The sequence below is a fragment of the Panthera onca genome, chromosome D4 (genome assembly GCF_046562875.1).
Source record: "Panthera onca isolate mPanOnc1 chromosome D4, mPanOnc1 haplotype 2, whole genome shotgun sequence".
Lineage (NCBI taxonomy): Eukaryota > Metazoa > Chordata > Mammalia > Carnivora > Felidae > Panthera > Panthera onca.
In genome coordinates, this window is record NC_138351.1 from 87,167,915 (window position 1) to 87,181,574 (window position 13,660).

At 51.3% G+C, this 13,660-nt stretch overlaps 2 protein-coding genes across 4 annotated transcripts in view; one reads left to right on the forward strand and one right to left on the reverse strand.

Moving 5' to 3' along the window:
- Positions 1 to 1,071: 1,071 nt before the first annotated feature.
- Positions 1,072 to 7,304, reverse strand: NAIF1 (nuclear apoptosis inducing factor 1). Of its 2 annotated transcripts, XR_013551657.2 has the most exons (3): positions 5,955 to 7,304; positions 2,570 to 4,269; positions 1,072 to 2,486 (listed from the first exon to the last, which is right to left on the reverse strand). XR_013551657.2 is itself a non-coding variant. In XM_078436452.2 (2 exons), exons 1-2 carry the CDS (start codon positions 6,463 to 6,465, stop codon positions 3,797 to 3,799), a joined length of 984 nt encoding a protein of 327 aa, XP_078292578.1. In that variant the 5' UTR covers positions 6,466 to 7,304; the 3' UTR covers positions 1,072 to 3,796. The 2 variants fall into 2 exon arrangements, 1 of the variants encoding a protein (XP_078292578.1); XM_078436452.2 differs by having other exon boundaries at positions 1,072 to 4,269.
- Positions 7,305 to 7,557: 253 nt separating this feature from the next.
- The window catches only part of SLC25A25 (solute carrier family 25 member 25), a 34,555-nt gene continuing 28,452 nt past the window's right edge, over positions 7,558 to 13,660 (forward strand). Inside the window, exon 1 of one of the 2 annotated variants that reach the window (XM_060608533.2) lies at positions 7,558 to 7,921. In XM_060608533.2, coding sequence (XP_060464516.1) covers positions 7,667 to 7,921 — 255 coding nt within the window. In that variant the 5' untranslated portion in view covers positions 7,558 to 7,666. The remainder of the gene's footprint in view (positions 7,922 to 13,660) is intronic. The other variant, XM_060608534.3, reaches the window with a different exon arrangement.

Genomic DNA, 13,660 nt, shown 5'->3' on the forward strand with positions numbered 1-13,660 from the left:
TGCAAAATCACAAACAAATAAATGCTTGTCGTTTTACGCTCAAACCACTTTTGACAAAGCTCCCATTGTGATCTCAAGACTCACTAGCTACCCCTTTGGAGTATCAAGCCACTGCAATAATGATGACAGCAGCCAGTATTTATTGAGCACACGTCACGTCCTAGGCACACGCTAAGTGTTATGTACCTGATCTCATGAGATGGGTTAATACTTACAGTGCTTAGGACAGTGTCTGCACATGGTAAGTGCTCAATAAACAGTAGCTATTTGGGGCACCTGGTGGCTCAGTCGGTTAAGTGTCCAACTCTTGATTTCAGTTCAGGTCATGATCTCACGGTGCTGACAGCGGGGAGCCTGCTTGGGATTCTGTGTCCCCCTCTCTCTCTGCCCTTCCCCCGCTTATGCTAGCTCTCTCAAAAATAAGTAAATAAAGAAATAAACTTTAAAATTTCAACAGAAAATAAACAGTAGCCATTCCCATTGAATAACACCGCATGATAGCCCCAGCACGTGAGGACTGTAATTCATCATCCCCGCTTTAGAACTGAGAAAACTGAGGTCCGGCAAAGTTAAGAGACACAGTGAGTAAATAGTGGAACCCAGCTCAAGCCCAAACCTGCCTGAGCCCAGGGGCTTTTTTCTGGCCCCTTGGTCCTGCTGGGCAAACTAAGGTTCACAAAGGACACCTTTCTGAAAGATTGCCATCAAAATGGTTTAAAACGTAAAAGGTCTCCACTCCTTGAACCAGTAAGTTTCAGTGGGTTGGATGATCTCCCACATTTCAGGAAGGACTCCAAAACCGTCACCCCCAATGTAAGTGACAGTTCTCCAGTAGCAGCATCAAGGTGAGGTGGGTTTAATTCTGTTAAACCACCCCTTGCCCTCTTAATATGAGCGTCCAAAGCCTGCAGAGAATAAGAGAGGTCACTGTGTTTCTCTTTCAAGTGCCAAGAACAATTTAGCACATCGTGCCTCCTAGGCCTCCTCATTTGACCTAGAGACTTCTCAAGGTTAGGCTCAAATGGTCTCTAGGTGATTTCACATCTGACTGGCAGCAAGATTAGCATGGTCAAGAACAAGAGTTAAGAGCATAGGCCACCCCAGAGAATCAGGTAGCTGTGTGATTTTAAGCAAATGGCTTAACCTCTCTGATCCTCAGTGTCCTCATCTGCAAACTGAGAAGAGTATTATTACCTAATTCGTGGGGCTATTGCAAGGAGCCAATGAGGTAATGCCTAGACAGAGCAGGGGCTTGGTTAATTCTGTTTTTATTATTACTAACTACGGGAGAGAGTGGTAACTACATCCAAGAAGGCTGGGCTCCCTCCAGAATTAAGGCCACTCTTAAGTGAGAATATGTGCTAGGCAGGACTTCTCAACTGTCAGCAGCAACTCCTGAGAACCACCCTCACTGAAGCTCCATGATTCCATGATCTGTGATTCCAGCTGAGATTAAGTCTTCTAGCAAAGTTCATCTGTAACCTTCAGGAAATACCAGAATCACCCAGAGAGCTTGTTTACAAAGCAGATTCTTAGAGCTCTCCTTCCAGGAGTCTCTTTTAGGTTTTACGTGGGGTCAGGCTTGGGATATGTTTACCCAAGTAATTCTCATCCAGAGTCTGAAACATTGCCCTAAACCAAGGATAGGCAGACTTTTCCATAACGGAGAGTAAATACTTTTGGCTTTGTGGGCCAGATATCTCTGTCACAACTGCTCAGTTCTGCTATTGTAGGACAAAACCTGCCACAGACATTAAGTAAATGAAGAGTTGTGGCTGTGTCCAATAAAACTTTATTTACAAAGACAGGTGGTGGGCCAGATATGACCTCTGGGCCATACTGTGCCAGCCCCTGCTCTCTGCCAGCCCATATCTCTTCCACCTATAACCAATAAAGACACGGCTATGTGTAAAAAAAAAAAAAGTGATACATGTTTTTAATGTAAAATTATGACCTGGAAAGAAGCAGTCAGTTTAAGTGATCCAGGATTCCTCCTTATACCCAATTGGAACAGATCCAATACTGGCTCAGGTTGCCAACCCCAGAGAAAAACCAAACCAAGTGGCAAGTCCTCAGGAAGTCTCCACAGCTTCCCGGCCAGGGCTGTCGGGCTCCATGGAGGGAGCGTGCCCGGGCTGCCAGGGGCTGCTGCTTTCCAGCCCGCGGAGCTTTCTTTCCGCCATTCACCCCCTCACCAGCCTGATTCCTCTCCACTGCTCTGTAGCTGACGCTGCACCCGTGCTCCACAGGGGGGGCGGACCGTACTGTACCGCGGTCACCTCCCGACCATCTCTGGGCGCATCTTCCGGTGATTGCAACCGCAGAGCAAGCAATTCCAAACGTACGTGCCCAGAAGCGCAGCACCTCCATGGTTTAGCTGAGATCCGGAGCCTCGAGTTGCAACCGTTGGCCACGCGTGGCCAAGGCACCGGCAGCAAAATGGCAATCCCGGGGAATGATCTGGGGAGCGGTGATCGATGGCGATTCTGAAAATGAAACAGACAAATGCCATCTGGGTAAACTCCCTACAGAAGGTGACAGAGGGTCAAGACGGAACAGGGAACACTACCTCCTTCCACACTCCGAGGTCGATCTGCTCTTCCCCGAGCACAGAAGTCAAAGGTCCCGCGTCTTAGGTCAGCTCTGGCTCTCCCACCTCAGACACTCGGGGCCAATCAGGCCTTCAGATTCGCCCAGCCAGGCAGCGGGAGTCCCGCAGGAACACGAGGCGCTGAATAATGGGACAGGGAGTCCGGGGCGTGATGCTGAGGAGGCTTTTTCCCACAATGAGTTTCGGAATCGTGGAGTCAGTAGAGAGGAAAGGAGGAAGGGTGTGGCCAGAGCTGCCCCCCGCCCTTTCCCAGAAGGGGTCCGTGGTACAGAATAAAGACAAGTGGCTTGAAGCAAGCCTTCTGGAAGAAGCCAACCGGTCACCTCAGATTCACTGCAGGGGCGGGTGGGGGGAGGGGGGGAACAACACGTTTCCACGAGGGTCTGTCTTCTCTCGAATTTACAGCACCTAAAGCCTGATGCCCGACCTGAGTCAAGAGCTGTCAGGACAAACCACTAAAGGGCTGCCCAGGGATGAAGTGGAAGACAAGACGGTGGCCAAGCTGTCCCCACCGCACCCAGCATCCCTGAGCCCAGCGGGCCCCATCCTGGGTGTAATGCAGAGGCAGCTCAGGGTATATACCAAGGGGGCCCCTGTCAGGCCGGGGCTGGGGTGGGGGGTGGGGAGAGCACAGATTGACTAGAATCCCCTGAGAACTGAGGCACGGTGCAAAGGAGAAAAGGGTGGGGTTTCCTCTTCAGGCCTAGTCACTCTGCCTCCCTAGGGAGGAAGAAGGTATTGTGTCACTGCCAGCACCACCGACATCTTATTCGAAACGATGACACTGGGTTGGGTTGGGGGGGGTGGGGGAGGGGGGAGAATTTCAGCACAGACCCCGGCTGGGAGACGGCCCCCAGGGAGAACCTCCCTTACAGTTGTCCTAGACAGGGTCTGGGTCGTGTCCCAAGCCCTGGCTCACGACAAGGTGTGGAGCCTCACCAGTGCCCACCGCCCACCTAACTAATCTTCAGGCTGTCAGCCAGGCAGCTCGAGTGGTGAGGGTAAGAGAATGCGGGTCCCAGGAGCCCAACAAGTTCTTCTCGGTCTCCCTCACTCCTCCGAAACCGCGGACCCCTAACAGTCTATTAAAGAGAGAGCTGTCCACGTGGCCCAGTCACAGAACCCACGTACAAGACCACAGTGACGTCATCCGAACAGAGCAGAAGGCTGGCGCCGCCCCCGGCCTCATTGGATGATGCTGTCGGGCTGCCCATTCTGGGCCACCTGTCCAGGGTCAGAGGCGGGAGTGGGGTTGGGCGTGTTGCTCTGCAGGTAGCGGCGGAAATCTTTGATCATGGGCCGGAGGACCTGGATGAGGACACTCAGCGCTGCCTGGGTGCCCTCCATGGCCTGGGCCTGGCGCTCCTGGGCGCAGGCCTGGACCTCCTGGGAGCGGCGGATCATCTGCAGTAGGTCGTTCTGCTGCTCCAGGTGCTGGGCGATCTCCTTCACGTGCAGATTGGTAACTCGCTGCTCCTGGATCAGCTTGGCGGAGTTGAGGGCGATGCGGCTCTTGAGCGCCTGGGGTTTGACCGAGGTATCAGCGTGCTGAGCCATCATCTCCACGGGGGCCTCGGCGGGCAGGGGTGGGGGCGCCTCAGCGGTACAGTACTCCACCACTCCCTCCTCCAGCGTGTGATAGGTGGTCTCCGTGGGGACTGTGGGGGAAGAAAGAGCAAAGGCAGTGGCAGGTCACCTGCTGGAAAGAATGAAGCTGGCCACACAGGGCGGGGAGGAGGCCGTTAAGCCCTATTCTGGGGGAATTCAGGTCCTTTGGCTTTAGAGCTCTTCTTGCATAAATCTAGAATCTAAAGCGTTTAGAATCTACTTGGTAACCACAGGACCAGTCCCAGATCAGGCAAAAGCAAAGATGCTGAGAACAGTGCTGGCGCACAGAGCGCCTACTATGTGCCAGGCACCGTGCTAAGCCCTTTGCACGCGTTAGCTCGACGAATCCTCAGAATGGCACAGAGAGGCAGGCACTGTCGTGTTCCGTTTTGGAGATGGGGAAAGAGGCTCAAAAACGTGGAGTACTCGCCCAAGGTTACACAGTTTATTCAACAGGCCCAGGAAGCAAGCCCAGGTCTCCCTAACACCGGAGTCCAACTTGCTCAGAACCACCGCACTGGGATGCTTCCAGCCGATAAAGGCAGGGCCACATGCTCTCCAGTGCCAGCACTCAGCAGCCATCTTGGGTGGGACTCTGCTTGAAGCGTTTGCAGCCACGCTCGCCTTATCTCCCTCCTTCTTTTATGGCCAAGCAGTTGCTGAAGTGCCCAATAAATGCCTCCTGTCTCCTTGGCCAAAGGAATACCTAGAGGTCCTTGCTGTTCTAGAGCAGCAACTGCTTTAGACTAGTGTTCAATCCTCTTTCCCACCTTGCTATCCTCAGAAAATATGGCTGCAGGGGGGATGGCACTCACACATACACCCAATTCCCCAGAGCCCCACTGAGAATCACTGACCGATACAGGCCAATAGCCCAGCACAAACAAGCAGTTCACGGTCACTGGTACAAACCCTTATCTGAACTGAAAAATCCAACCAAACCATCGTCATTCATAGCTGAGAACCTTTGAAGGAATTCTGGGTGGGCTGTTTGGGCCTCCACGCCTGTGGGAAAGGTCCATTTTCTCTATCCTTCAGTGCCAACATCAGCTCTGGGTCCCCACCCCGATCAGGAAGCCCCTTCCTTCTGAGTCCTTAGGTTCTCCTGACTGACACTACGATTATTCATGTGTGTCTTATCTGTCCTACTAGAATATAGCTGGCCTATATTTTAAACACCTTGGGAATCCAAATCCCGGTGCCAAGCACGATGTTTGAATGGAGTAAGTGCTGGTGTTTGAGGAGTGAACGAACAGATTAACGCTAGGAACCATGAGGTTTCTGAGCAATGCCTGATGAACGTTTGCCGCACTGAAAACCCAGAACGTCTTTGTCCAGAATCGATTTCTTACTTGGGTATTATTATTCCCATCTATCTGTCCATTCGACAAATATGTCCTGACTGCCTACTATGTGCCAGGCCCTGTGACAAGTCCCGTGGGGATACAGACATGGTCTCTGTCTTCAAGGACCACAGAGTTCAGTCAGTCATGGACACGAATGATGGCAAAACAGTTGAGAGCAATCCAGCCCATCAGAAGTCCAGACTGTGTGCTGAGGAAGTCCCAAAGAGAGTAAGATCACTTCTGTCTGCGGAGCTCTTGGAAGGCCGGGTGGTCTTCCAAGACTCCCATCTGACCTTTGACCCTTGGCAGCCAACCTTCCCCGGGCTGCCCCAGCTCTGGCTGGCCCTTCCCATTTATGCACGACGGACTGGGCGGGAGAGGTCACTCACTCTGTGTCAGGGTGACCGTGGCTGCGGCTGCAGTGGCTGTGGGTCCAAGGGCCACGGGGTGGATCTCTGTGGTACTGGGCAAGCTGATGATGGTAGCCTCGCCCAGCAGGTTGCAGATGCGCTGTTGCATGGGGGTGAGCAGGACGGGGGCTACAGCTGGGCCACCGCCGCCACTGCCACCACCTGTCCCAGGCCCACCGGCTCCATCCTCCTCAGTGGGCCCTGGGGCCTCGCCACCCTCCACCGCTGCCCGGACCTGGGCAACCTTGCGACGGACCTCGGTCTTGAGGTCGGACCACTTCTTCTTGACCTCAGGCAGCTCCCTGCGGCAGGTGGCCACCGCGTTGACCCTTCTTAAGATGCCGTGCCAGGCCGCACTCTTGGCAGCCAGAGGGACCCCGGCGTTGAAGTGGTTCACCAGCAGGTGCTTCTTCAGTTCCAGCTCCTCTACGATGATTTCCACCTCTCGCTCAGAGAAGTTCATCTTCCTCTTCTTGGCTGGGACGGCCATGGCCTCTCCCCACCCTCCCTTTTTAAAGAAATTATAATCCCCCCAGCCGCCCCAATTCCCCTTCTCTTCTTCCTCAGCCTCGCCTCTCACCCACCCCCCTACAGGGGATAGGCCGGGCTTGCCCAAGGCCAAGCACCAGGCCTTTGGTAACCCCCCTCGCTACGCAAAGTGCGTAGGGCCCAGCCCCGACCGGCCCGGCCGCTGCCAGCCAGCTGCGTAATGGCTTCCTGAATCTGCCTCTTCCGCCGGGGCGTGCGGAGATCCGCCCACTTCCCCTTTTCCCGCCTCCCAGACCTTCTCCCGGGGAACGTGCCCTCCTGGTTGGCCGCGGCTCAGGCATCACGTTGATCACTGGTTCTTGTGATCTGTCGCTCAGCTAAAGGACACGCCTATTTGCTGGAATTGGCCTGATCATTGGTCTGTCGCTACAGAGCGCTCCGCCCACCTGCCTTTTTTCACTTCCATTGGAAAATCGTTCTGTCCTTCAATCGTCAGCATTACGACTATAAAACGCCGTTAAATTCAGCTATTTTATTGGTGGTTTAGGGAGTTCGATTACCAAAACCCGGCCTCCTGAGGATACCTAGTGCTTTTGGCCTTGAGCCACTGGCCAATTAATTTTTAATTCTACTCACGGGGGCCAACTCTGCCTTGCAGCCTCAGCTCACAAGTGCTCTTCACACAAATCCTACTTCCCACCCGAGACTACGATATATCCGTACATGACCGCTCCTCCCAGCCTTACGATTCCTCAGCCTAAACAGCGTTTCTCAATGGAAATTGGACACGGGGCCTTCCGCCTGCTAGTCACATAACTTCTGCCTATCACGGCGTGATTTCCTCTCTCTGGCCCAGCTCAGCCAATCCCCACCTCTTTCAATTTGAATCGGCCGCAGGCTGAGCAGGGATCGCTCCGCCTTCTCCATTGATCCGCGCAGTGCCCGCGGCGTGCGCGGTCCTCGGGGAGGCTCCGCCCCGCCCAGGTGGCCGTCGGGGCCTGTGACTGGCCCACGGCGCGCCTGGGGGCGTGGCCAACAAGGAGGCGCGCGGCGGGGCGGGGCTCCCGGAAGCGGCCCCTCCCGCCCCCTTGCCGGCTTCTTCCATCCCGCGCTCGCGGTCTGGGGACTCCAGCGTGTCTTCCGCGTTCTCCCCGCCGGCCAGCCGCCCCCGCCTCGCGCCCGGCGCCCCCGTCTCGCGCCCGATGGTGAGCAGTGTGTTGTGCCGCTGCGTGGCTTCCCCGCCGCCGGACGCCGCCACCGCCGCCTCGTCGTCCGCCTCGTCGCCGGCGTCCGTGGACCCGTGCGGCGGCGCCGTCTGCGGGGGCCCGGACCACCGGCTGCGCCTGTGGAGCCTCTTCCAGACCCTCGACGTCAACCGTGACGGCGGCCTGTGTGTCAACGACTTGGCCGTGGGGCTGCGGCGCCTGGGACTGCACCGCACCGAGGGCGAGCTTCGGGTAGGCGGCGCGCACAGTCCGCGCGGTCTGGGAGGGGGCTTCTTCGCGCCGCAGCTCCGGGGGCTCGGGGTGACAGGTCTGGGCTGCTTGGTGACAGGTCTGAACAGCCCGGCTTCTTGAGCAGCCCCTGGGAGCGTGGCAGGTCTGGTGGACCGCCTGTTGGGCTGGGTAGAACACCCAATTTGTGCCTTGGTGGGAGTGGAGCTGCTTCTTGACCTCTGTGGGTGCTAGGGCCAGGGGGAAAGGCTCTCCGTGGGCACAGGTGGGCACCGTCTGGGGCTGTCTGGTGGGCAATAGCCCTTTTTACTTAGGCTTTCCCCAGAGTAGAAGGCCAGGTCTCGGGAGTCGCCTTTTGTCACCCACTGACCTTCCAAGCTAAGCTTGATGCTCTCCCCTACCCCCCATGGACTATTTCATCCATCCTCCAGCGGCACCCCTCCCTTCCCTTCTCGTTTCCATGCCAGCCGTGGGCCCTGATCTGGTTCCTCTCAGAAGCATGTGGGAGTTAGAAAAAATGGGAACTGGGGTTTGAGGCAGCTCTGTGAGGATGTGGGTGAAGACTGACAGTTCTCATTGTTTAGGCTCATCCCCATTGACGTGCTTATCCAGAAGATGGGATAGTGATCTAGAGTGAAAGAATCTGGGGGGAAAGTCTTCCTAAAAGTGAAAGTGTTGCAAACCTAGGATGTTGTTATTCCTGTTCTGGAGTGGGCTTTGGCCAAGGAGGATGGGGGGACAGAAGATGGACGGGGGGCCATAAAGAAAAGTGCTGTCCTTTCTTTATAAGAACCTCAAGCAGAGGCTGTCCCTTCCCCTTCTGTCTCTCATGGTGTTTTCCCGGCCCGGCCTGACTTGGTAGTCTCAGGCACTCTTCCCAAGTGTTTGATTCAGTGTGGCTTAACCTGATTTCCAGCCTGGACTAGAACTTCCCGAGTGCTTTACCTAGTAACCTGTTTCTCTTCTGAGTTTAGTTTGTTTGGACCATGTGTACGTAAAACAATTGGAGAATCTCTCATAGCCAAGTATGAAAAAAAAGTCTGATAATACACCAGTGAATTAAATCCATTTGTCGGTTGGGTGGGTATCTGTAAGGTGTTTTTAACTCCTGCCCACAGCATATTGGATCAACATCTAAGGTGTTTAATCCACTTAGGATCAGCCTAGGAAGACCAAAAGTAACACTGTGCCAGATAGAATCTTTGGGTAAGTCCAAGAGGCTTAGAGACCAGTTTAAGTTTTTTTTCTTCTTCTGAGTTTTACACAAAATGGCATTGTGAGCTAGATATTTTCCCATACATATCTGATGAATAAGTCACTTGGAAAGACAGGATGGCTAAACTCAGAGGGTCTGGGCTCAGTGAAGTGTGAGCCTATGTGAACCTTTCTGCTTTCGTGGACCTGCCCACCTGACATATGTTGCCAGGCACGTCGAGGGCATCTGGCTGCAGGAGTTACTCAATATTTTTATGCCATGCTTTGTGCCACAACTGTAATTCATGATACATCTGATATTGATGCTCATCTTTTTTTTTTTTTTTTTTTTTTTTTTTTTTTTTTTGGTAGTAAATTTGTAAGGGCATATAAGGAGAAAGTGACCATGTTTCTTTCAGGTGTTAAAAGAAAACTTTTTCAATTAACCAAAGGGAGCTTTGCCCCTTGGGGTCACACTGGCTCTAAAGTCTTGGACTCTGACTTATCTCAGTTCTGTGATATGAAACAATTCCTTATTACTCTTTTGGTGTGTAGATTTAGTGTGAACTCTATTTCTACACCTCTTTCAGCTTGAGACACACAGAATGAACCAATTTACATCCAAGAGCCACTTACATCCAAGTTAATCCTGTGGCAAATGGTTGAAGTATTAGAGAACCTCCTTTTTTTGTAAATAAGTGGGCCACAGGAAGACATACTCCCTCGTGAACCCCCCCCATACCACTTCCTGTCGAAATTCTATCATTATTAGCTACATACAGAAAAAGCGGTGTTGCAGTTTTGCAGAGCTAGCAAAACCAAAAGAATTTGGGGGCCCTTCTGTCCGAAACGGGGCATTGGAAAACACCATATCAAATTTTGGTAGCTTCTTCACGTGACCCAGAGGGCCAGTCTGAGATGCAAGGGTTTGTGCAGGAATCCACCGTGAGTGCTTATCAGTGGGTGGTGGTGAACCCAGGCCATGTGACTACACAAAGCCTCTTGCTGGCTTACAACAGGTCAAGCCAAGTTTTCTTTAGACACGAACCAGCCGTTTTTTGGCACCTGCCTTTATTTCAGAAGAAATTGGGACAGCTGAGGGAAAATAACTTAAAATGGAAGTGGGCAGAGAAACCCATGGCAGCCAGCCAGGGAAATCTTCTTTGTAAAGGGCATGTGAGCCAGAAGCCTGTCCTAGGACAAAAGAGGGGCAGGGCTTGTTAAAGAAAGAAAAGGGATGACGACACCAGTAGTGACTTTGGAAGATGAGGCTTCAGCTGGAGCTAATTATAGATTGCCTATTTCGGCAGTTGCACGTGACCAAACACCATCTTTTTTTTAAAACAAATTTGAAACCTCGGTTAGAGCTCAGGCAGCCAATTAGAGAACGCAAACGGGGTGACATGGAAACAGTTGTCCCTTCCGCTGAGGCTTGTGGGCCCTCTTAAGGGACTGGTGTTTCATGCAGGTGAGGATTCCAGAAGGCCTGTTGAGTCTGCTCACTCAAAAGACTGGCATATGCGCCATGGAGTTTGAGCCCCACAATGACGTGGTGAAGGAAGCAAGACCGTGTTTTCACCCCATTTTACAGAGCAAGGAACAGAGGTCCGAAAAGACCATTTGGCCACTGAGGAATTACGCCAGAGAAGCAACTGGAACTGTCTTCTGATTCCTGCTCCACTCCTCTCTAACTCTACCAGTTTCCGAGGGACACACAGAGAGTTCCGTCCCGGGCCCACAACAGATGAGGAAAGATCCATTTAGAACCACATCTGTTATTCCCCAAATAGATTTCAAGATTATCCAGAGATTATCCTATCCAAAACTGAGAATCCACCCTGCCCTAATTCTCCCCCTGACCTGAGCGGCGTATAGTGAGGCAATATCTGTTGACTTGAAATAATTGAATAGAAGATTACCAATGTCAAGTTGGTGTTGCTTAATCCCAGAAGGTACTGTTGCACTCTATACCTTTTACTTTATTCTCTTTCAAAGGTTTTATTTTTAAGTAATCTCTACACACAATGTGGGGCTTGAATTTATAGCCCTGAGTTCAAGAGTCACACGCTCTTCTCACTGAGCCAGCCAGTCGCCCCGAACTCTATACCTTTTAAATGTTTGTCCTTTTGTGAGGAAGGTATTTACCTAGATGGCCAGACTTAGGTGAGATCATCTGCAGAAGAAAGAGCCTTATCATAGAAAGGGGATGGACAACATTTAATATAATATAATATAATATAATATAATATAATATAATATAATGTAATATGATATAATGGCCCATTAGAAAAAGAAAAATGCTATTTGCAGATTGGATTGAATTCGTATATTAAACTGATTGTGTTTTATTGTTGCAAAATTGGTTCCTGGCTTGCAGTAATTATCAAGTCAACTAGAAGGTTGTTGTTTTTTTTTTTAATTCATTACCATTTGGAAAGGTGGAATGAGGTACCCCGATCCTAAGACCAAATGATAAAACAGGAATATACCAGAGTGGGCCTCATCTGGATCTGCAGCTGGATTCCTTTGATGTTCAAAGAGTCATTAATTGTTGGAGCCTCACAGAAACCACAGGGGACTGAGAGAAACAATAACTTTGCTGGTATTCATTTCCAGTCCTGCTGAGGACAGCCTCAAGGTGAATCTGGTGAACACAACTCTACTTATCCATTTGGACTAGTCTCATTAACCTAAATCTGGGCAGACTTTTCATTTTTAACCATTTCTTCTTATACTAATGTGAATTTGGCAGAATCAAAGAATTTAGTCTTGGGAGGCTCACTGGCCATCAGAGGCCAGCCTCCCCACCTAGTGTGGGGAGCTTTCCTCCTATGGCATCCTTCATAGATGGCCGTCCAGCTCATTCTATTGTGGACCTCGTCGGGGTCATTGTGAGTTCTTTCTTATGTCAGACAGTCTGCTTGCATCTGAAAATGCTACCTGTTTGCCCCAAGTGATCCAAGGACTCTGTAGGTATCTGAAAACAGCTGTCTTATCTTTCTATAATTTCTGCTGCTGCTAAAGGCAGGTTTTATCATGCATTTCTTGATATGCTGTCTGTACCTTTCGGGGTCCCTCATCTGAGGCAGGATACCACGGGAGTACAGACTCCTCTCGGAAACATTGCACCAAGTCGAAGAAGCCAGTCACAGAGACCATGTATTATGTGATCCATTTATATGAAAGTCCAGAATAGGGAAAGCTATAAAGACAGAAAGTAGACTAGTGGTTGCCTAGGCCTGGGAGGGGAAGGGAACGGAGAGATAAGATGATAACTACAGGGCTTGGGGGCTCTTTTGGAGGTGAGAAAACGTTCTACAGTTGACCATGGTGATGGTTGCACCTATCTGTGAATACACTAAAAACCACTGAATTGTATAAATGGGTGATTTGTATGGTGTGCAGATTTTATCTCAATAAAACTGTTTTCAAAAACTCAGTACAGGGGCGCCTGGCTGGCTCAGTTGGAAGAGCATGAAACTCTTGATCTTGGGGTTGGGAGTTCAAGCCCCACGTGGGGTGTAGAGATGAGTTACATAAATAAATAAACTTAAAAACAACAACAACAAAAAGCCCAGCACAGGATTTGTGGTACAAAACCTGGGTGCAAAACGTGTTTCTGCTGCCTGCTAGCCGTGTGACCTTGAACACATCCCTCAACCTCTCCGCGCCTCAGTTTCCGTATCAGACACATGGCGGTATGAATACCTATTTCCTAAGGTTGTTGTGCGATTGAATTAGATAAAGTATATAAAGAGCCTAGCAGAGTGTCTGATACCTAGGTGTTCAACACAAAGTAACTTTCTCGTCCACTGAGTCTTTGAAAATAAGATGCCCAGCCTTGGTTGTAGTCATCTACAGTGTCTCCCAGATTGCCTAGGTGAAGAGCGGAACAGAAGGAAAGAGAATGTCTGGGGACATTGGTAATTAAGGTTGTATAGCACCCAGGTCTCCTTCCTCTCAGCTGAGAGGGCCTTCTGTTTTCGAGAAGGAATGTGGGTTGCTGGGCCCGGCAGACTTGAGGAAGATGGAAACAAAGAAACCCTGCTGGCAGGAAATCTCTTAAGAAGTTACTGAAATGGGAGACTCACTCTACACCTAAGGAAGTCTTTTTAGCCCACATGTTCCCCTGGATGGCACTGGGCCCTTATGGGCTCTCACAAGCCTTTTGCCCGCCTCGTGAGCCATGGATGGCCTTCTCTGACGTCTGAAGTTCGCTGTGAAGTTGTGAAAATGGCAGCTCAAGTGGAGCTGACTTCAAACCTTTGGAGATAAGCTCGCCAACCTCGTTATTTTGCAAAAGCAGGACTGAGACTCAGAGGTCAGGCTGGCTTAAGGCAAAGGCAGTAGCAGAGTGCAGGATTTTGACTGCGCCTAATTTAGCTTAGCATGCGCTGCCTCCTTGCTTCCGTGGCTGTGGATACTTCACTAGACCTCAAGGCTTTGCAACTTTTATTTTCCCAGTTCATGACATTGACGCATCTGCCTATAACACCCGCTCAGCATTTTAGGACCCCTGATGGTGCCCAGGAAGGAGTGACTAAAATG